Source organism: Gigantopelta aegis, chromosome 10 (genome assembly GCF_016097555.1).
Source record: "Gigantopelta aegis isolate Gae_Host chromosome 10, Gae_host_genome, whole genome shotgun sequence".
Lineage (NCBI taxonomy): Eukaryota > Metazoa > Mollusca > Gastropoda > Neomphalida > Peltospiridae > Gigantopelta > Gigantopelta aegis.
The window spans coordinates 74,118,262-74,143,256 of record NC_054708.1 but is presented as its reverse complement, the minus strand read 5'-3'; the positions used below and the strand labels follow the sequence as shown (position 1 = coordinate 74,143,256).

Genomic DNA, 24,995 nt, shown 5'->3' with positions numbered 1-24,995 from the left:
GGAGAGAGGGGAGAGAGAGGGAGGAGAGAGAGGAGAGGGAGAGAGAGAGGGGGGGAGAGAGGAGAGGGGAGGGAAGGAGAGGGGAGGAGAGAGGGGGAGGGAGGGGAAGGAAATGGGAGGGGGAGGAGAGAGAGAAGGAGGGAGAGAGATATATCTATATGTATATATATCGATAGAACACACACACACACATATATAGAAAGTATGAGGATAGAGAGATAGAGTATAAATATATGAAATAGGGGAATAGGGAGTACAAAAGCTGAAGAGGCATGTTACCTATGGTGAACACGACACAACAACAGAGGATAAGAGAAGAGGGGGGGGGGGGAGATAGAGGGAGGGGGGAAGGATAGGGAGAGAGAGAGAGAGAGAGAGAGAGATGGAGAGGACGAGAGAAGAGAGGAAGAGATATGGGATATATATATATATAAATATAAGATATATATATATATAAATACACACACAACTGATATAGAGAGATAGAGAGATATATGAAGGGGGAGAGGGAGTACAAATAGCTGAAGAGGCATGTTACCTATGGTGAGCAACGGACACAAACAACAGAGGAGGGGAGAGAGAGAGAAGAGAGAGAGAGAGGAGGACGAGAGAAGAGACGAGGAGAGAGGTGAGAGAGAGAGAGAGAGGTGAGGGGGGCGGGGGGGGGGGGGGAGAGATGAGGAAAGAGAGACAGACGAGATGGATTTGTTCTTGATAAAACCAATAAGGGTACTTTTACCTTTAACACCAGTCACATAACTGTAGGGGTTCGTCAACGGGATAACCTTTGTCCAAACCTTTTTAATACCTTCATAAGTAATTTTGGATTCCACACACGTGGAAGGGGAGGATCTAAGACATTTAGAACTCCACTTAAATAGTTTAAAATATAGTAAAAAGTTAAGTTGTTTAGATGACGTATTATGCTATACATGACGTTTCTGCTGTTGTTTTTACTGTGAGAAGTCCAGCTAATTCAGTCACAATTGCAACAATGCTGATGGGGGTTTTATGCATTGTATTTTCAGGATGCTCCACTATAATATAATTACATCTATCTCTCTCTCTCTCTCTCTCTCTCTCTCTCTCTCTCTCTCTCTCTCTCTCTCTCTTCTCTCTCTCTCTATGTGTGTGTGTGCGTGCGTTGCGTGCGTGTGTGTGCACAGACTCAGAAATGGGAGCAACAGAGCAACATTATCGGTACTTCAAACAGTTTGATAGAATTTCGAGAACTCTCTGAATTTTGAACAAGGTAGCTCAGACACAGAGAGAATAAATTTCATGCCATTTTTATACATTATGAAAAACCAAACATGTGAAAAAGTACGTACATCTTTCATAGCGTAATGGGCGAGGGTAAGAGCAAGGAAGTTAGTTGCTTTAAACAGAAATAGAAAAGAAAAACGAAAGAATTGAAAATTCTAGTAACTGATAAACTAAATTTAACATGTATTCCTAAACGTGATGTAATTACGTGGAAGGAAATGGAACCAGACAGGACAGGGTATTCAGAACCATTCGCAGACAATCCACCGAGGGCAAACAGACATTGGTTGGAAGAAGATCACGTGACGTAATCGATGCTGATTTCTTCTCGTTAGCCCTCTATTTAACGACAGCGCTAAACAAACAGTGGAGCGAACATGGAATGCAATTACCACTTGTTTCTTCTTCTCATGACTTGGACGTTGTACGTCTCGGCTGTGCCATTCGGAAACTTTTCGGGAAACTACAGATACAACCTCATACTAGACCCGACCCACGATATTCACTTCTTCTGGGATGTAGACTATCGGCGAAACCTCGTCCATGTGAAAATCGTGAGCCGAGTCCCCGAAACTTCGTGGTTCGGGGTGGGCTTCTCCGACTATGGAGAAAGCACGTTCGCAGATTTCGTGGTTTTCTGGACGAATTCTCAGGGAACTCACCATTTTCAGGTAAGAAAAACAACAATTAAGTTTTTCTTTTTAATTTGTTAACTTTATAAAATATTTTTTTATTTCTTCTTTCTTACTTTCTTTTTTCTTTTTTTTCTTATTTATTTCATTCATTCATTCATTTCGAATTTGCACCAACGGTAAATGCTAAAACTACAATCAAGTACTTTTCAAATAGTCCATTTCGTAATTTAAGATTCCGTTATATAAATTGTGTAAAATAACAATATAATATACTTTTATAGAAATAATATTTTAACATTTCAAAAGCCACGTAATTCAAACTATTAGCGAATATGTATTTATTAATGTCTCACCTTATATACATTACATACATATACAAAGTAAACAGATATTTTTTAAAATGTCATAATATTTTCTCGTTTTATCTAATCATTTTGATAAAAGACAAAAATGGATGCAATTGTATGTACGATATATTAATATGCTCAAACAATAACCCCAAAAGTATAATTAAAACGTGAAAATGAGGGATTTTCATATGATTTACAGGAACGGAAAACGTTTTACACTATACCTTTCCATAATGTAAAATATACGGGCCGAATTTACGAAGCCTGGTTTTGTTAAACGCAGGTGTTTAAGCATTCTAAAAATGTATGTAGTTACACTCGTATAAGTCTAAAACAGGCTTTTTAAATTCGGGTGTACATTTTTTAGCATGAGTTTAGTATAGAATATTGCACAGAGTCTTGGCGACTATCATATTTTACTTATTATTTATTATATATACATTCTTTTCTTTGTAGATTTGTAATATTTTTCTAGAAACGCTAAAACATTTAAGACCGAATTTACAAAGCCTCTTTATTACTTACACGCATGTAACTACATACATTTACAATGATTAAACACCTGCGTTTAAGAAAAACAGGCTTCGTAATTTCGGCTCTTATTCTTCAAATGACCAAGTTTATAAATTATTAAAAGAAGTAAAATCATGGATACTATTAAGAATTAAAATCAACTTCAGCAAAGTTATTTTCATGTTTGGCATGAATAATAACAAAAATAATAGCTTGGCAAATTGGTTAACCATTAACTTCAAATATTATATTTACAGCATGAAAATACAGAAGAAAACCAGTTAAATATCAATAGCGTTAAAAATATGTTAAGAAAATTTTATATCGAAAAATATGTTCTTTTTAAAGTTTGTAACTATGAAACATTAAAAAACCCAATGCTCAGTGATAAAGCGCTCGCTTGATGCGCGGTCTAGGATCGATCCCCTTGGCTTGACCTTTTTATTAGGATTAAATATAGCAATACGACTTTTATTACCAACAGAAAAAAATAACCCCAAAACCCCAAACAATAACAATAAACAAATCTTATCAATTTCCTCATCCCTTAAATTGTCTTTCCTTTTGAGGGACGGGACAAAGTGCTCGCTTGATACGCGGTCGGTCTAGGATCAATTCCCGTCGGTAGACCTATTGGGCTATTTCTCGTTCCAGCCAGTGCACCACAACTGGTATATCAAAAGCCATAGTATGTGTTATCCTGTCTCTGGGATGGTGCATATAAAAGATCCCTTGCAACTAATGGAAAAAATGTAGCGGGTTTCCTCTCTAAAACTAAATGTAAAAATTACCAAATATTTTATATCCACTAGCTGATTATTAATAAATCAATGTGCTCTAGTGATGTCGTTAAACAAAACAAACTTTAACTTTTTTCTCTCCTTTCTTTTCCATGCAAAAACCTTTTCTTATCTTATCGAACTCCCCTTCCCTTTTTCGTCTTTTCTGTTTATGTTGTTAAATTATTAGCATCTACATTATCCCTATAGACGTGTTATTTTTATGTTGTTAAATTATTAGCATCTACATTATCCCTATAGACGTGTTATTTTTATGTTGTTAAGTTATTAGCATCTACATTATCCCTATAGACGTGTTATTTTTATGTTGTTAAATTATTAGCATCTACATTATCCCTATAGACGTGTTATTTTTATGTTGTTAAGTTATTAGCATCTACATTATCCCTATAGACGTGTTATTTTTATGTTGTTAAGTTATTAGCATCTACATTATCCCTATAGACGTGTTATTTTTATGTTGTTCAGTTATTAGCATCTACATTATCCCTATAGACGTGTTATTTTTATGTTGTTAAGTTATTAGCATCTACATTATCCCTATAGACGTGTTATTTTTATGTTGTTCAATTATTAGCATCTACATTATCCCTATAGACGTGTTATTTTTATGTTGTTCAGTTATTAGCATCTACATTATCCCTATAGACGTGTTATTTTTATGTTGTTCAGTTATTAGCATCTACATTATCCCTATAGACGTGTTATGTTTATGTTGTTCAGTTATTAGCATCTACATTATCCCTATAGATGTGTTATTTTTTATTTCGAAATTTAATCTTTAAATTAATTAGTTCTTTCCTTCTATCTTTATTTACTTTCTTCATTCTCTCTTCCCTTTATTTTTTTTTCTATTTTTATTTTCAGCTTCAGTTTAAACCCCATTAAACCCCATAAAACCAACTTAAAAACATAAAAGTACATAAGCCATTCCATTATTCCTTATGGAATTATAAGAGATAAACCAAAAACATTAAGGATCTTAAACGTCGAAATTTCGCACAGACGCATGCTAACTAAAACTCTTTTAATCATTTCCACCTACCCCTGTCATTTAAATCGTTATTGAATTCTTTGGAGTATTTATTATTACACATTTTTAAATCTGTATAGATTCATTTAACTCATTATAGAATTAGTGTAATTTGAATGTGTTTTATAAATTAATAGGCTACTGTTTTTGAAAATAAAATATCACTTTTTCACATTATCGTAAAAAAAGTTTAAGATTTGCAAAGAAAATATTAGTTTTCTATGTAGTTAGTATAATTTGTTAATGGAATACCAGTTTGGTTTTAGTGTGTAAATATACATGTATATGCAGTTTGGTAACTTCATATTTCCTCTTAAGAGAAGGTGTCAGGAAATGTTTAACATCCATTAACGGATGGCAAATGAAATATCTTGGACTAATTATATCCTTAAACAAATTTTAAAAAAAATATTTTTATATACTAGTATCCTCTTAATTAACCAATGTTTAAAACATAGGAGAAGAGTAGAAAATGTACGTCAGTTGCGTTATCAGTGTGCGACTTGTAGTAACATAGGACAACGCTTATGGGCTTATTGACATTGGATGCGGCGTGGCGCGTGCGGTACGGCTACAACAATTAAAATACACTACTAGTATTTCCAATGAAACCGGCCTCGGTGGCGTCGTGGTTAGGCCATCGGTCAACAGGCTGGTAGGTACTGGGTTCGGATCCCAGTCAAGGCATGGGATTTTTAATCCAGATACCGTCTCCAAACCCTGAGTGAGTGCTCCGCAAGGCTCAATGGGTAGGTGTAAACCACTTGCACCGACCAGTGATCCATAACTGGTTCAACAAAGGCATGGTTTGTGCTATCCTGCCTGTGGGAAGCGCAAATAAAAGAAAAGTAAAGTTTGTTTTATTTAACGACGCCGCTAGACCACATTGATTTTTTATCTTATCATCGGCTATTGGACGTCAAACATATGGTCATTCTGACAGTTTTTAGAGGAAACCCGCTGTCGCCACATAGGCTACTCTTTTTACGACAGGCAGCAAGGGATCTTTTATTTGCACTTCCCACAGGCAGGATAGCACAAACCATGGCCTTTGTTGAACCAGTTATGGATCACTGGTCGGTGCAAGTGGTTTACACCTACCCATTGAGCCTTGCGGAGCACTCACTCAGGGTTTGGAGTCGGTATCTCGATTAAAAATCCCATGCCTCGACTGGGATCCGAACCCAGTACCTACCAGCCTGTAGACCGATGGCCTGCCACGACGCCACCGAGGCCGGTCGCAAATAAAAGATACCTTGCTGCTAATCGGAAAGAGTAGCCCATGAAGTGGCGACAGCGGGTTTCCTCTCAAAATCTGTGTGGTCCTTAACCATATGTCTGACGCCATATAACCGTAAATAAAATGTGTTGAGTGCGTCGTTAAATAAAACAGTTCTTTCTTTCTTTCTATTTCCAATGAGAGCATTCACACTGGCTGCATGCCGTCCGGCTCTTATGCTCTCATTGGAAATAGTATATTTTAATTTTTGTAGTCGCACCGCATCCATCGTGAATGGAAGGAAGGAAGGAAATGTTTTTATTTAACGACGCACTCAACACATTTTATTTACGGTTATATGGTTAAGAACCACACAGATATTGAGAGAGGAAACCCGCTGTCGCCACTTCATGGGCTACTCTTTTCGATTAGCAGCAATGGATCTTTTATATGTACCATCCCACAAACACGATAACACATACCACGGCCAGTCGTGGTGCACTGGCTGGGACGAGAAATAGCCCAATGGGCCCCCCGACGGCGATCGATCCCAGACCGACCGCGCATCAAGTGAACGCTTTACCACTGGGCTACGTCCCGCCCTCCAACGTGAATGAGCCCTGTAAATCAGTAAGGATACATTTTTACCGTAGATGAATCTTGTTCATTGCTAATACGTTCACCTGAGGTGGGATGGGTAGCAGGATCGATTGCCCTCCACAGACCATGTTTAGGGTTTTTTTCCCGTCCCAACCAGTGCCCCGTGAATTGTAGCTTAAAGGCCGTGGTATGTCGTGTCATGTATATGAAAAAGTACATATAATAGATCCCTTGCTGCTTATCGGTAGGATAGGAGTAAAATACTCTTTTCTTTCTTTCTGGACGGGAGGTAGCGCATTGGTAAAGCGTTCGCTTGAGGCGCGGTTGGTCTGGGATCGATCCCCGTCGGTGGACCCTTTGAGCCATTTCTCGTTCCAGCCAATGCTCCACAACTGGTGTAACAAAGGCCGTGATATATACTATCCTGTCTGTGGGATGGTGCATATAAAAGATCCCTTGCTGCTAATCGAAAAGAGTAGCCCATGAAGTGGTGACAGCGGGTTTCCTCTCTCAATATATGTGTGGTCCTTAACCATATGTCTGACGCCATATAACCGTAAATAAAAATGTGTTGAGTGCGTTGTTAAATAAAACATTTCCTTCCTTCTTTCTTTTCTTTTTCTCGACCAAATGCCGAACTAAAATGTTAGACACAAAATAGACGGTTTAAAATGGATTTGTATTGACCATCGGTTATAATATATAGGGGGCGGGATTTAACTCATTCTGTTGAACGCTCACTTGAGGGTTTTTGCGTCGCAGGATCGAACGACCTCAGTGGATCCATTCAACTGATTGGGTTTTTCCCGTTCCAACCAGTGCACCACAACTGGTCAAAGAAAGAAAGAAATGTTTTATTTTAACGACGCACTCAACACATTTTATTTACGGTTATATGGCGTCAGACATATGGTTAAAGACACACAGATTTTGAGATGAAACCCGCTGTCTCCACATAGGCTACTCTTTTACGACAGGAAGCAAGGGATCTTTTATTTGCGCTTCCCACAGGCAGGATAGCACAAACCATGGCCTTTGTTGAACCAGTTATGGATCACTGGTCGGTGTAAGTGGTTTACACCTACCCACTGAGCCTTGCGGAGCACTCACTCAGGGTTTGGAGTCGGTATCTGGATTAAAAACCCCATGCCTCGGCTGGGATCCGAACCCAGTACCTACCAGCCTGTGGAACCGATGGCTAACCACGACGCCACCGAGGCCGGTACACAACTGGACAAAGGTCGTGGTATGTGCTTTCCTGTCTGTGGGAAAGTGCATATAAAAGATCCCTTGCTGCATTAGAAAAAATGTAGCGGATTTCCTCTGATGACTATGTCAGAATTACCAAATGTTTGACATCCAATAGCTGATGATTAATTAATCAATGTGGTCCAGTGGTGTCGTTAAACAAAACGAACTTATAATATATAGACTTAGAAAAGATCTGAATCATTAAGACTATATGCACCTGTTGCCGTGTTCACCGTGCTAGACTTTACGAACAAAAAAGCAAATCCAAACCCCAGAAGATTTTGCATAATGTCATAGAACCAATTCCAGTCTGTGGTCCTTTTGTGTTATTTCCCATTCCAACCAGTGATCCACGACTATTTATCATGTCTTGGTATGTGCTATCCTGTCTTTGGGAATGTTCATATGAAAGATTCTTTGCATATATATGACATTCTCTATACCAACTTATGGGTGTCGTTAAATAAATATTCCTTCTTTTGTTTTCAGGATACGTGGACGGACGGAAAAGGAATCCTACATATTGACTCGTCGCAGGACTATGTTTTAGAGCGTGGAAAGACCCAGTGGGATATGACGGTGCTGGAATTCTCAAGGCATTTCGAGACCTGTGATGGCAAGGACTATCAACTGGATGTGGGTACAAAGTAATTGGGGGGGGGGGGGGGGGGCGCTAACAGTATTAGCAGCGGCGTGCCTAGCCCAAAATAACTGGGAGGGTGTATAGAGCGTATACCTAGGGTTCTACAGACATAAAATGCATTTCTAAACTAATCTAAACAAACTAAAAATAGTACAAAGTATCTATTGTCACCTCTGTCGTAAAGAGTCGTAAAGGTGCTGTTTGACCCCATTCGCATTGTCCAGAAAATAGATTCACTTGATACACATTTGAAACTTGCAATAATATAATTGAATCTTTTTTCCTTTTTTTTTCAAAATAAAACTGTTCTTGATACAATTAATTTGCAGTTGTGTTCATTAGAATCATGAGATAGTACTTTCATAATGTTTTGTGCAGTAATATCATTATCCTTTGATATGCAATCATTACCAAAATACTACCACATTATAGATTATTTTTCTCCCAATTGCTTCACCCTTTCAAAAACATCAATATACGATCAAACGTTTTTGGATATTTATCGTCAAATGACGCCACCATCAAAACATCAATTGTCATTACTGTATACATCATAGAACATTAGTATTTTGCTATGTATTTGTGTTATTTTATTTTATTCTTCCCTCCCTCCCTCCCTCCCTCTCTCTCTCTCTCTCTCCCTCCTCTCTTCTCTCTCTCTCTCTCTCTCTCTCTCTCTCTCTCTCTCTCTCTCTCTCTCTCTCTCCATGTGTGTATATGACTTACAGGTTGGCATAGAGTTTTCAAACTGTGCTGGGATATCATTAAAGAGACATTAGTTTTGCTTCCTGTCTGTTTTCAGAACGGGACGACGCACATCGTGTACTTCGTGTCCGAGGGAAACCCGCGCTCCATCACCGGCCACAACGTGACGGCGGCCTACCACGGCCTCCAGAGAGTGCAGCTACTCAAACCGGACATCAACTTGGCGCGCTTCCCACCCGATGTGTGGACGTTTGAAATCTTAGCACCAAAAGTAAGACCATGTCTGCCACAAAACTAGGCCTACGAGTGGAGAGTGACAAAGATGACTCATGTCTGTGATTGATCATCTTCATATTAAGGCCCTATCTTGCCTAAAATTTCACTGGCGGTGCCGGGGGTGGGGTGGTCACAGGGGTTCCGTGACCCCTCCCCCCACTGCCCGTTTAAAGTGACCTTTAGACTCTGAAATAACGTATCCGAGCATACTTGTTTCAAACATTGCCGGGAAGCATCCTCCCGAACCCTTCATATAGATCTCACTCTCTTTGGGAGCTCGGCAAGAATTTTGTGACACCTCTTTATAAGATCTTGGATCCGCCACTGCCTAAAATATCCAGGGAGGGGAAATAACAAAGTGCCAGGGCACGGTAATGAAGGATATTCTTCAGCTAGATAAAAAGGGCACTTCCAAACTAAAAGGGTACATTTTCATAGTTTCCCGGGGATACAATTACTGCCCCCTCGCTATCTCGAAGGTAGGCCCATGTACGTGTAGTATTATGAATATATCTGTGTTGTTTATTTTCAGGTGCATGTTCCTCCAGTGGAAACGACGTACTGGTGGTATACAACAACCTTACCACCACTTCCTAACAAACAACACATTATTCAGGTGGGTCCATGCATGGACGTGTGACTCACTCTCTCTCTCTCTCTCTCTCTCTCTCTCTCTCTCTCTCTCTCTCTCTCTCTCTCTCACTGTATACCTCTCTGTTACTCTCGCTCTCCCCCTTTCTCCTTCCATCCCTCCCTCTCTCTCTCTCTCTCTCTCTCTCTCTCTCTCTCTCTCTCTCTCTCTCTCTCTCTCTCTGTCTGTCGCATATTTTTTTTATGTTGATTAGCAGGTATTGTATTTACAATCAATATTTTTATTTGTGATTCCATAAAGGAGCTTCTAATAGTTATATGTATTTTCAAATTCCAATTTACTAATTTTACTCTGTTTTTAGTACGAGGGCGTTATAGAACCGACTAGTAAGAACCTGGTTCATCACATCGAGGTGTTTTACTGTGTGGGTGTCAGTGGACGTTTACCATTCTACAACGGACCCGGATTGGCTGAGGGAAAACCGCCAGAACTAGCCAGTTGCAGAAACGTCATAGGCGCATGGGCTATGGGAGCTGGGGTATGTAGTAAAATAATAGCAATTATCATCATCACCACCACCACCTTCATAATCATCATGACCATCACCATCATCGCCACCACCACCATCATCATTATCACCACCACCACCACCATCATCATCATCACTACCACCACCACCACCACCACCACCATCATCATCACCTTCATCATCATCATGACTATCATCATTATCATCACCACCACCACCATCATCATATTTATCATCATCATCATCACCACCACCACCACCACCACCACCACCACCACCACCATCATCATCATATTTATCATCATCATCACCACCACCATCACCATCATCATCGTCGTCGTCATCATCATCATTATCAACGCCGTAATCAACATCATCATCATCATAAAGTCTATTTTAATCAATAGCAGCATTTCCAAATGCATCGACATTTTTTGTGCGTATGTTTCCCACAGTGCACGCCCGCAACGTGCCTAATACCGCACACTTAGAAAACGGCCCTTGGACACAATGTAAAAGCTAAACGTATAAATTTCTCTTTTTAACTTTACCTTCCTATTGATGTTGTAACTGCCTTGAACAATTCATGAAACTAATATGCCTTACAGATGAACAAACTGGTGTTGTAATAATCCAATTTTGTTTCTATAGCCAATAGCGTACCCCGAGGAAGCAGGATATGCTATCGGAGGTCGAGGATTTAGTCAATTTATCCTGCTAGAGGTGCACTACAACAACCCCAGATTTATCAAAGGTAACGAAAAGTTAAAATATATTCAGCTATAAAGCCATTGATTCTCTAATCAAAATTTATTTAGCAATTTCGGTATTTTTTATTTACCATTAAATTAAATATTCAATATGTATTTAAACCTTTTTTGTTAAGTTATCAATGTTCGTAAATCAAATGTATTTGCAGTAACTTTATTTATTTGTTTAGTGTTTAATTTTGTATTAATTTTATTTTATTTTTATTTTTATTTTTATTTTATTTTATTTATTTATTCATTTAATTTATTTATTTATTTAGGTGTTGTGGACAGTTCTGGAATCCGATTCTACGTGAGTCCGACCCCGCGGAAGTACGACGCTGGGATCCTAGAACTTGGACTGGAGTATACCAACAAGATGGCGCTACCCCCGGGTCAGGACCTCTTCAAACTTATCGGATACTGTATACGTGAATGTACCTCCATTGTAAGTCTTACTAATTTTTAGTAATTAATGTCCATGTTCCAGATATGTATTTCTATATAACGATAGGCTAGATATACTACAACAGTTTGAGTATTAGTACTTTTCTTATTCTTCTTTGTATTTGTCCAGAATTACACATTCACAGTTGCTTTTTCTTAGGTTTTATATTGATATACAAGCTAAAATATAGTTAAAAATGTTTTTTTTTTTTTAATGACTCCACTAAGGTACTTTGATTAATTAATCATCATCGGACTCAAAGCTAGTGGGCTCTGGGTTCGCACTCCGACACCGACTACCACTCTGAGTGAATTTTAAAGTCTGCACTATGGAGAAGTGTAAAGCCACCAGACCGACTTTTCTATCACTAACCAATCACCCCTGTCTAGGACAGGCAGATCAGATATAGCCAGTGTGTGTCCAAAACAGAATCATCGAACCTTAATAAAATATAAACACAAAAACAAATAGAACTCAACTCAACTGAAAGTAAGATATATTTGATTACAGATTACTGTTGTTGGTTTTTAAGTTGTTGGTTTTTCACCGCGTCTAGGCTATATCTATAATAAATTACATGCACAGGTCACCACACATAACTATTGTGTTTATTGTTGTGTACGTACAGGCCCTGCCTCGCCGTGGTATTAAGATATTCGCCTCTCAGCTCCATACCCACCTGACGGGAAAGGCCGTGTACACGAAACACGTCAGGGACGGCGTCGAACTGCCAGAACTGAACAGAGACGACCACTACAGCCCGCACTTCCAGGAAATAAGACGTCTGCCAGAACCTGTCCATATTTTACCGGTCAGTCGCTGGCGTTGAGTATTGAATGTTTCACGCACTCTCTAGATTTAGAATGGAGAGTTGCAGTCCTCCTATACTATAGACGAGGCACATAAAAGTGATTCATAGAAGTAATCACGACTTTGCCAAATTGCCCTTTCGACTCTTGATTATTCAGAGATACGGTTTTGATTAAAGAAAGTAAAGTAAAGTTTGTTTTGTTTAACCACAACTAGATCTAGAGCAAATTGATTAGCCTAATTAATCATCGGCTAATGGATGACAAACATTTGGTAATTATAACATATACATGTAGTCTTAGAGACGAAACCCGCTACATTTTCCTATTAGTAACAAGGGATCTTTTATATGCATCTTCCCCACATCCACTGAGGTGATTCGATCCTTCGACTAAGGAAAACGGTTTGACATTCTGATTTGTAAGTACAAGTAAAGTCTCAGACTAAAAAGACTTAAAGTTTGAAACTGAAGGTCAGAGTTTTCTTCAAACTGACTTTAAACGTTTATAAATATCAATATTGACTCGGAACTCATAATACGATTTATGTAAATTTTGTCTACAATTTGGTGTTTCGTGTTACAGACTTGAAACAATATCTAATATTTCTGGGGTTTTTTTTCAGAATGATGCTCTTATCACTGTGTGTGAAGACAGCACGAAAGACAGAAAACATGTCACAGTGGTAAGTGGGTTTAAAAAAATAAAATTGAGCGTCCATGCGAACATTGAAAAAGGGGGTAGCGGACTAATCCGGGTAGTATATAACAGTATATTTACGTTCTCAATCTATTAAAAGACATAATGAAACTAATAATTATATATTTTTCTCACTCCGTTACTGTTCTAAATTTATGTTTGCACAATAATAAAAACTGCAAGAAATGATAAACTGGATTGTCCATTATTACAAAATTTAATATTGAAAAATACTTTCCCAAAAGTTTTTATAAAACTTGTGTATTAATTTAGAAAACGTTTTGATCTAAGGCATTAAAGCCAGTGTTTCTGTGAAAAATTTTCTCAGTTTATTTTCTTCAGAAACAGCGTTAAAAAAGATATTTGGCTATTACACACGTTGCACGTGTTTTCAGGGCGGTTTCTCCATCAGCCAGGAGATGTGCGTCAACTATGTGCACTACTACCCGAAGTCCGACCTGGAGGTGTGTAAGAGTTCCGTCGACACACGGGCATTGAACGGATTCTTCGAGTTCATGAACAGGTAGCAATACAGCTTTTACAGACTTATACTACTACTGAAAGGAAAGGAATATTTGGACACCTGATCACATTAGTCCAGACCCTGAAATTGAACGAACTGATATCACCTGGGCGGGAAAACTCTCATCGTATTTTTGAAATAGCCCTATGTATGTATATACAGTAGACTCTCGTTGGGTCGAACTCAGAAGTGTCGAATATACCGCAACGCTCGAACCAAAAATGAAGTCTCGAGTTAAACTTACACGTTGTTGACCGAATGGTTAGGTCTAACTACACAATGGGTCGATATATATTCTTAATTTTAACACATACAGCTCTAGTTTGGATTAATATTGTTCAGAATAATTTTTACGCTTGTGAAAATGTACTGACATTGTTCTAACAAACAGATGAATGAGTTGCTGTTTGTTGTTTCAGAATGGAGAAGATGCCCACTTCGGCAAAGAAAGGAGACATTGACAACTACAATTCTATCGACTGGACACCGCTAAATTCCCACCTCTTGAAGCATTTGTATGCAACGTCGCCGCTTTCAATGCAGTGTAACCAGTCGAACGGAGATCGATTCCCCGTAAGTTTGTTTTTTAATACTTTATTTTATTTTATTAAAGTACACCTTTACTGCTAAACCATTGAAAAGTATTGTCCAGATGCTCGTGAATGCTAGACTGCGCGCGAAAAGTCCGTGCACATAAAACATGTACTTAATATGTATAATTGTTTATTGGTGTATTTTACGTAGGTGAATATCCGCAAAGAGTACCACAACTCCACGTAACGGAACATATTTCAGCAGCAATCTCTTAGGTAAAATCTGGACATCTAAATCGGTGGCTTTTTTGTATCATTTTAAAGTATTACAAACAGCATAAACACATTGGATTTACCAAAATTGTCAGGTCAGGTCAGGTCATAGAGTTTAACGTGCGCACACGCCACCAAACTTGTTCACCGAAAAGGTCATTTGTAGTGTAGGCCTACATAAAATTGATCGGTTTAAAAAGCTGTAATACTGAAAATATTTTACATTACCTAATAACAAGGGTCAATGCTTTTAATTTAAAACTTTAGAAACATCGCTAACATCACCGCACTGACGGCAGATGCCATTATGATCTTACATTGCTGTATTTCAGGGTTACTGGGACGGAATGCCTTTGACAAAGGTCAGAGTTTCATTATGTTCTTACATTGCTGTATTTCAGGGTTACTGGGACGGAATGCCTTTGACAAGGATCATTGTGCCACTCCCAAACGAGCCCAGCTCCTGTCCTCGGTGGCAACACTACAGATGATTTCAATCCCTTGTAACAGGCGACAAGATTCTGAGTGTGTCTATAGCGATACAACACTACCCGGTTAATTTAAGCTGCTGAAAGTCTGCCTTTCTATTAGCAAAACACACTTAATACCTTGAATTAATCAAACATGGCTAATTGCAGTGATCCTTTTTGAAAAAAAAGAGAAAAAAGTCCAATAAATCCACTGTTGTTTTAGTGGAGACAAACCAGGGCCATATCTAGCGGTGGAGCAGTGGGTCACAGACACCAATAAAAATATACGAATAGCTGCCATTTTTAGTTTAAAGTCGCAGACCCTAGTTTCAACCCGTGAAAATGGACACCAAGTTTGGTTAATCTACAAACCTGTAACACATTAAAATAACGTTACAACAGAGTCTGTGACGATGAAACGGGGGGAATACTCTAGAGTTGTGTCCATTACCGTTACTTCTTAGAGGTACGTGCGCTTCTAACTTTGAGTATTTTAACATGCCCCTACACGTCACCACTAAGGTTTCAGGCACTGTGCGCTTTTAAAACAAAATATGAAAAAATGCATTTTGTGGGATCAAAATACCAGGATGACCAGAAACACTACAGATGTACGGAAATCGATAATCAAACAATAAAATATGTGTAATGGCCGATTTCAATTATCAAAAATCGCTCTAACCGTGCAAAAATACGTCATAGTGTTTAGAAACTAGGGTCTGTCACTTTAAATGTGCACTTTTTATATATCTGGAGAAAACCTTATATTGCCATGACCTGATTCTTTTTGTTTACTGCCCACCAATTATATTCTGATAGGTACGGTTTTGCTATCATCACCAGATGGACTCTGTGATGACAGTTTGGTTCAAAAAGCGTGAAATGTTCCCAACTGAAGGCATAGATATATTTTCATAAATGGTTCTTTAGTCTTCGTGTTCGAATCGGAAATGATCCAAGAGAACTGACAAACACTTGGACTGCGTTCAGCCAGACCGAGCGGAAAAACGTCCGCTAGACTGGTTTATACGCTTCACGGTAAACCAAATGGCTATGTAGGGAATCAAGTAGTTCGCGAACGTTAGCAAAATGTTTGCTGGGTGAACTTGGAGCTGTTTATTATGATCGTCGAATCTGATTGACGTCTTATCCATTTTGCTTGCCTTTTTTTTTCTCAAGAAATATCTAATGAATAAAAGTAAATACAGTTACATGTTCAGGTAACATTTAATCTGACTAAAAGTTTAACGACACTACTAGAGCACATTGATTTATTAATAATCGCCTATTGGATGTCCAACATTTGGTAATTCTGACATAATTATAGTCTTAGAGAGTTAATTTGACTACTAAAAAAAGTTCCGAAAATCTGCAAATTTAATGCATTCTGGACACGTCATTAATAAAAGTTCACGACACCACTAGAGCAAATTGATCAATTAAACATCGGTCATTGGATGTCCAACATTTGGTAATTCTGACACGTAGTCTTCAGAGAAAACCTGCTACATTTTTCCTAATGCAACAAGGGTTTGGTCGTGGGTGGAGCTATTTTTTTGTTGTTGTTGAGCAGAATGCATTATCTTCTGAGTTGGCGGGCAGTACCCCCCCCCCCCCCCCCCCCCCCCCCCCCCCCTGCCCCCCCCCCCCCCCCCCCCCCCCCCCCCCCCCCCCCCCGGCTTCTGGTGTCTATGAAACAATACTTTTTGAATCGATAGCATACAGTAGTAAAACTGCTTAGATGGCATCAGAATATACTTAAAATTTCAAATACAATGTAGTTTTTTTTAAAGTTGTTTAAAACTGCGATATCATCCATAACTCGTATTGCGTAATTTGAAACAATCTGTCCTTACGCTGGATTACGCATCCAGCAACTCCCCTATCTCAATGACGCCACCATCAAAGTGTTGAACTGGTTTTCTTTCAGCAGTCTTGGAGACACGACATTAATATTAAAGACAAATGTGTGTATATGTAGCTCAAGAATGTCGGCATTTAATAATAATAAAAAACATTCAACGACTTGGTTTAAATATCATTTTGTGTAAGATCCGGGGCTAGCCACTCACAGTATCTGAACTGAAAATACATTTATTTATTTATTATCTCATCCTAATTATCGAATTTAGATGTGAATGGTCTTCAAAGCGGTTTTTTTTGTTATTGTTTTTTCATTTGTTTGGATGATGTTGGGTTTTTTGTTTTTTTTGTAGTTTTTTTGTTTGTGGTGGTTGTTTTTAGGGGATTTATTTTAAAGTACCTTTACTGTTGCGTCACGATTTTACAAAGTGAAGCAATAGCTTTGCAATTTAAAAAAAAAAAAAAAAAAAAAAAAAAAAAAACAGGAAAGGAAAAATGGTTTAATGAAAAATACGTCTGCATGTTAGATGAGAGACGAAACCCACTAATGCCGCATAAGCATTGGAAACACAATGGCGATTCTACGACCCCAAGCATTTCTACCAATGGGCTACATCCTCTCCCACTCCCAAATACAACTTCTGATTATTCTGATATATTAAGGACCCCCCCCCCCCACCCCCACCCCACCACACCCTCCATCCCCACTCAAAAAGTCACTTATTATTATGTATATTTTTTAAACCTGAGAGATCGGATTAGTATTATTTCACTAGTGACAAAATGTTTCAGCATGACGCCGGTAGTAGAGGAGTAGAGTAGATGGTTACAAGTGCCTTTTAACAATGTCGGTAAATACTGAATACTCGCCGAAGTGGTCAGACTAAGCCCATAGCTAAAGCTGATGGGAAATGGCAGGTGTGTGGCACGAACAGCCACAAGAGACAAGCACATGTTGCGGTTGAAGATGCAAGAACTACGATGTGGAAGTGGACAGCGAAAGTAGTTGAAAAATATCGGGAAGAAATGAGATGGAATTCAAAGAAGAGCAAGGAAAGAGGGCTGTGAGATGAAAAAAATGTTTTCAGCACAGTAGTTACTAGTACCTGATGAACTAGTTCAAACTAGGGACGGGACGTAACCCAATAGTAAAGTGTTCGCTTGATGCGCGGTCGGTCTAAAATCGATCCCCATCTGTGGGCCCATTGGGCTATTTCTTGTACCAGCCAGTGCACCACGATTGGTATATGCTATCATGTCTGTTCTATAGAGTGGTGCATATAAAAAATCCCTTGCTACTAATGGAAAAGTGTAGCGGGTTTCCTCTCTCAGACTAAATGTTAAAATTACTAACTGACATCCAATAGCCGATGATTAATAAATCAATGTGCTCTAGTGGTGTCATTAAACAAAACAAACTTTGTTTTTAGTTCAAACTGAACTTGAATTTACTGGTTAGAAAGAAAGAAATGTTTTATTTAACAACGCACTCACATTTTATTTACGGTCATATGGTTAAGGACCACACAGATATTGAAAGGGGAAACCCGCTGTCGCCAATTCACGGGCTACTCTTTTCGATTAGCAGCAAGAGATCTTTTTTATGCACCATCCCACAGACAGGGTAGTACATATCACGGCATTTGATATACCAGTCGTGGTGCACTGGCTGGAATGAGAAATAGCCAAATGGGTCCACCGATGGGGATCAATTCCAGACCGACCGCGCATGGAGCGAGCACTTTACCACTGGGCTAGATGGACACCACTTTATGATAACAGATCCATTCACATATCTCCCCAGTGACGGACATGGTCAGGAGCAGACTTAGACGGTGGGGGAGGTATCACGTGTGGAATCTTATTGTCAACTACATACAGTATTAATGCAACTGTCCTGATCATGTAGGGAATACAGGGAAACGGTGTCTAGACTGAGGCGAACGAAGATTCTAGGGGGATAGGGTCATGATTTCCCGAAAAATATATTAAAAAAACCCCAAAAACGTTTGCTTGCTTCGAACTTCTCCCCTGCCTGTTCACTATTCTATTTAAAGCTCGGGGCACTTCGGACTTCGATCCCGTAAGATGCTATTTGGTAAAGATTTTAGGAAATTAGGATTCACGACGTTAAACGTTTTCGCGACAGGGAGAAATGCGTGTGTACACTACGCAGTTATTGCACTAGCATTCCCATTAAGAGTATAGAACAAGTGAAAGTTCAACAAACAAGCTTATAAACAATATTTAAAGTATTTAGCAACTAAAATTTATTAATAGCCCTTGCAGTTAAATTATAAGACATGGGTAATCAATTGTGGTAGTGTTAATTTTAGTGGACTGTTTCACCAACAATACAGAGCAGCCAATCATGTCTTCAAATCGATATCCAGCATATGCGGTATATCTGGTTCTGCTACCAAAAATATGCAACGTCCTCTTTTAACAGTGTGCAAGAAATCCATCTGCTGAACATTTCGAATTTCAGGCACAATCACAAAACGTTATTGTTGCACCAGAATGTGTATTTTAGAAAACTATTTAATTTCAATGTAACATCTCTCTCCAAAACACACACACACACACGCACACGCACACTGTATACTTTAAAAAAAAGAAGGATTTAGCGCTTTTCATTATCTGTGGACATAAAACAAAATCAGAATCCAACACAATGAAACATTTCACATTTATTAATATATACATTATACAATAAATTACGATGAATGTACCAAGAGTTGAATTTGCTGTGCGGTAAGTCAGGATACAAATGCATATGAATGACATGAATTTATATAATAAAATATTCACAATAATATTAATGCAATTTCTAGTATCTTCCCATTATAAAAAACAAATTACCCCCCACCCCCCATTGACATCTGGAAATTAGATGACGGCTATTAAAATATGAAATATATTTAATACATAAAACAACGATCGCTACCAAACAATTTTCAGTGGTTTTCCATGTGTAACAATTCTTTACAGACTGAATGTCTAGATGTAGGTGGATTTTATTTGCTCAGTATAAACATCATCATATTAACACAGTAGGCTTTTTGTCACACATATATATATATATATATGAAACATGAATATAATTTCCAGCCGTTACATTAAATTTGTATTTTATGAAGTGATCAACACATTTTGTGATTCATAAGAATTACACATTGATATATGATATATAACTAAGTGTGTGTCATCAAGTAAACTTATTCTAATTACAAACAAAACATAACCCACATTTTCGGGATGTAGCTCAGTAATGATGACCTGAGGTGCGATGGGTCGCAAGATCAATCACCATCAACAGACTTGGGTCCCCCCCCCCCCAAATGCCCCATGATTGGTATATCAAAGGCTATGGTACGTACTGACCTGTCTAAACGTATATAAAAGATCCCTTTTACTTGTTTGGCCTCGGTCGTGTCGTGGTTAAGCCATCGGGCATACGGCTGGTACAGGGTTCAAAGTCCGGTACCAGCTCCCACCCAGAGCGAGTTTTAACGACTCAGTGGGTAGGTGTAAGATCACTACACCCTCTCCTCTCACTAACCCACTATCCTGGACAGACAACCGATGTGTGTGCCTAGGACCGCGTGCTTGAACCTTAATTGGATATGAGCACGAAAATGAGTTGAACTGAAATAAAAATGTTTAATAGATTGGCCTACATAGCAGCAGCAGGTTTATTCCTAATCGATAAAAAGTTGAAAATAATCATATAATAATTATTATTATTGGACATAAAAATAGTTGTAGTTTAAAATATATATTGTTAAACATTCTGAGTACTGCTAAAGCAATACATGTCCCCTAAAGGGTCCCAAAATTCAAGTGCTATAACTCTGTCAAACATGGATAAATTGGATTTTAGACAGTTATGGCCCTTGAATAAATTCCCATGAAAGTCAAACTTGATCTGGCCATAGCTGTTGTCAAAAATGGGTAAATCGCCATGAAAGTCAAACTTGATCTGGCCATAGCTTTTGTCAAAAATGGGTAAATCGCCATGAAAGTCAAACTTGATCTGTAACTGTGCATGGTAAGGATATACACCAAATTTCTGCTCTGAAATATCTTGAGTCATTATAAAAAATAAAAAAAAAGTCCAGAAAACTACATGTGGGACAGACGGACGGATAGATGGAGATAAAATCTATAGTAGTCCCTTCCGGTTGGACCGGTAGGGGACTAATAAATATATACAATCCACTCTGCTAAAGTGGTCACCTCTATAATAATTAAGCAGCCTCCTGTATTTTAAGACATTTTTATTTATCCCAAAATAGCCGAGTTTATAGCGATCTATGGTAAGCATAGAGGCCACCTTTTGTTTGTCAGTTTGGTGACCGCTAAACACAGGTTTCTGTAGGTGTGCCTCCGTGTACGTGTGTGTTGTAAGACAGCGTACCCTTGTAACATGAGTAGCGAGAACCAAGGATGAAAATTACATTAATCTCGAATACCAAACATTTTTACTGTACCACCGAACACATTTTTGTGAATCCACTGCAGATCAAATTCCACATTATGTCACCAGACTTGTAATTTAATACATCTCACCGCTTTTGTTTGCATGGCTACTTAGACATAATACAGCTACATACCAACATCTTAATAACAAGTGAGATATAAGGATTTTGTTCCAATGTATTTGTATCTGGGACAAGCAAATATTTTTTTTAGAGCAAATCAACCCTATACCCTAGGTTAACAGCAGATTCTGAATTGCTTTAACAAGTGGTTGTAACATTAAAAACGGGCATCTCTAGTATTCAGGAAGGACACGTCTGGTATAAAATGGGCACCCACAGTAAAAAGTTTAAAATTAGTTTTGTTTAATGGCACCACTGGAACACACTGATTTATAAATCATTAGCTATTGGATGTCAAACATTTGGTGATTTTTGGCATGATTTTCTGTTTGTTCTGTTTAACGACACAACTAGAGAACATTGATTTATTAATCATTAGCTATTGGATGTCAAACTTTTGGTAACTTTGACAATCTTAGAGAGAAAACCTGCTACATGTTTCCATTAATAGCAAGGGATGTTTTATATGCATCATCCCACAGACAGGACATCACATACCATGACCTTTGATATGCCAGTAATGGTGCACTCACTGGAATGATAAAGTCCAATGGTCCCACCAACAGGGATCGATCCCAAAACCGACTGCGAATAAAGTGAGCGCTGTGAGAGCTTTACCACTGGGATACATCAAAAGCCCTTTTTGGAATGAAGTACAAGAGAAAACCTGCTACATTTTTCCATTAGCAGCATGGGATTTTAAAACAAATATGTACTTACCCACAGACAGGACAGTACATACTATGGCCATGACCTCTGATATATACCAGTCATTGTTCAGACAGGGGGAAAACCCAATCAGAGAATGGGTCCACTGTGGTGGTTCGATCCTACAACACAAACACCTCAGGCACGTACTCTTATCTTGCCCCACACCTGCTGTATTCAAAAATACACTAACATGTCTTTTCTATATGGTAATCTTGCACAGCTGACTATGATATTACATGTGGACTGGATGTTTGGGGGCACTTTGAATTTCAGTGGGGTGCACTCACCCCACCCTTCACCCCCAGCACCCTTCTCTCAAATATACGCCTGGTTAATGACAACTAATTAAACAATGTGCTGGACTGTTCTAAAAAATAAACAATATTAATTTTTACTCTTTTTTTTTAAATAGTAGACACCCCAACCCCACCTACCACATTTTGTAACAATACAAATTGTACTTTAGTCGTAGATTTACATTTCCTACTGTGAAAATGGTTCCAGTATCATAAAATATTGTATCCTAAATGACAGGGAGTAATGAACTGAACAAACTGTTGCGAATGCTGATTCAGTACAAAAGAAAGCAGGAAGTAAATTGCCATGTTGAAAATAAGATGTGAAAATGTTGACGAATACCCCAACCCCTCACTTAAAATAGAAATGATGTCATAATAGGTACAAATATATATACATATACACACACACACACACACGTGTATATATATATATACATATACACACACACACACGTGTATACATATATACATATACACACACACACGTGTATATATATATATATACATATACACACACACACACACGTGTATATATATATATACATATACACACACACACACACGTGTATATATATATATATACATATACACACACACACACGTGTATACATATATACATATACACACACGTGTATATATATATATATATATATATATATATATATGTATATACATACATTATAATGCACAAAAAATTATAGTTTAACAATGAATGAAAATGCATATTTACAATGAAACACATCTACGTCTAATGTACAACATATATGGGTACATAATTTGTTTATTATGTATCTTAATCATCAAACAAATATACATAAAAAATAACAAAAACATCTTGGTCGTTTAATGGACAATGCCAAAAAATGTTAGCACTTATCATAAAGCTTGATGCATCTACTAATACTAGTTTGTGCCATGTAAACTATCAAGCTATTGGACAATCAGAGTACACTCTCAAAGGACAGGTAAGAGGATTAACAATTTAGCCCTGAAGAAATATCAAAGAATAAAGTGAAAATAAACTGGACAACTAAAGAAATGCAAATTTATATATATATTTTCCATGATACGATTAATTTGGTAAACAGCCTGTCAAAATGGGCCGAGGTTAATATCAATTTATTCGGTTCATAAAACATGATATTGCCCAAAATGTGGTCAATAATTGTTTTATTACATACTGTTATCAATAAGTCTCATACATTCCTGCTTTGTTTATCAGAAATACGCCAATGCTTATAATTTCCCGCAATGCGTTAAAACGGATGGAATTTAGTGACATCATGTAATCCTATGGCGTTGTAAGCCAAGCAAAGGAATGCGGAAATAAACAGTTGAAACATTACCAAGACAAAAATCAAATTTGAGACATTATAACCAGCAAAAGTGTCAAAATCATATTAATAGCAGAATAAGAGATAATACATTTATACTAAACAGTTACCGATTACCTCCAAATGAATTTTGTATTTGTAACATAAAATCCTGAGTGCTGATTCAAACTGCATTTTGATGTATCATGTACATTTCTAAATCTGCAAGATATTCCTTACAAATATTTGCGGAATTAAACTCAGTATGAATAAAGATGTTATCTTTTACTTGAAGAACAGCAAAGCGTTTTGTCACAGGTTTGTGGTTGTTTACATTAGAATTAGCAGTTGATGTTGCGTTACGTTACCTACTCATTAATTGGATAGAATTTTGTCTCATCTTTATTTTCATTGGTTAAATCTCAATATCAACATGATTCACACGATTTGAATTATGTTCATTTTAATATTCAGCTTACACAGATTTATATCCTTTTAAGTTTGATGATCTGTTGAAACAGTTACCAACATGTAAATGAAATAATTCTAAATGCCAATCAAATAAACATTCTACAAAAATAAAAAGGAGAGAGTAAAGTTAAGTAATATCTAAGCTATTATGCCGGAGACAAAACTATATTCAGGAAGGTGGGGCATAACATGGATCAGCAGTATGTAATTCGACAACTAATGAACACTGTGTTAAAGTTTGAGTTTAAAGTACAGGCTCTAGGACTACGATGCAAGGCATTTTAATCTCTGAAACCAAAGGCTTAAACTGATAGGGAGCAAGAGGCAATTGCCACTCAAAACATACAGGATGTTTTCTGATAGGCACTAATCTCACAAGCAAGTTTTCATGTTAAAGCACTGTACAATGATTAAGAAATATTGCCAACTATGTTGACATTAGGATGACTGATATTAAAGTATGTCTTAATCATGAGTTTAAATGAGAGTAAAGTTTCTGTCAGTTCAATGAGTCTAAGAAGTGCTTCCTACCTAATGTCTAGCATTTGTTTCCAAATTAAAATTTCTGAAGCAGAAATTGTTTCCTATTTAATAAAATGATCTTTAAGCCTTGGAAAGCATGCAACCAAAATGCACTGTGTCGCTGTGCCACACAGGCTTACATAACAGTGTGTCACTGCCTTTAGACAAGTTTAGTCTAAGATAAATGTTGTAATTAATTATCAGCAAAAATATTATTTACCTCAATTGACAATGAAATTTAAGATTTAAAACAATAATAATAATAATAATTAAAGATGAAAATAAATTTCTTCTAA

At 37.7% G+C, this 24,995-nt stretch overlaps 1 protein-coding gene across 1 annotated transcript; it reads left to right on the top strand.

Moving 5' to 3' along the window:
- The first annotated feature begins 1,643 nt into the window (after positions 1 to 1,643).
- LOC121383804 (dopamine beta-hydroxylase-like) lies at positions 1,644 to 14,937 on the top strand. The gene is made up of 12 exons (XM_041513901.1): positions 1,644 to 1,937; positions 8,157 to 8,303; positions 9,113 to 9,286; positions 9,824 to 9,907; positions 10,245 to 10,421; positions 11,064 to 11,166; positions 11,443 to 11,609; positions 12,238 to 12,420; positions 13,044 to 13,103; positions 13,513 to 13,640; positions 14,060 to 14,213; positions 14,848 to 14,937. Exons 1-12 carry the CDS (start codon positions 1,644 to 1,646, stop codon positions 14,935 to 14,937), a joined length of 1,761 nt encoding a protein of 586 aa, XP_041369835.1.
- Positions 14,938 to 24,995: the final 10,058 nt, after the last annotated feature.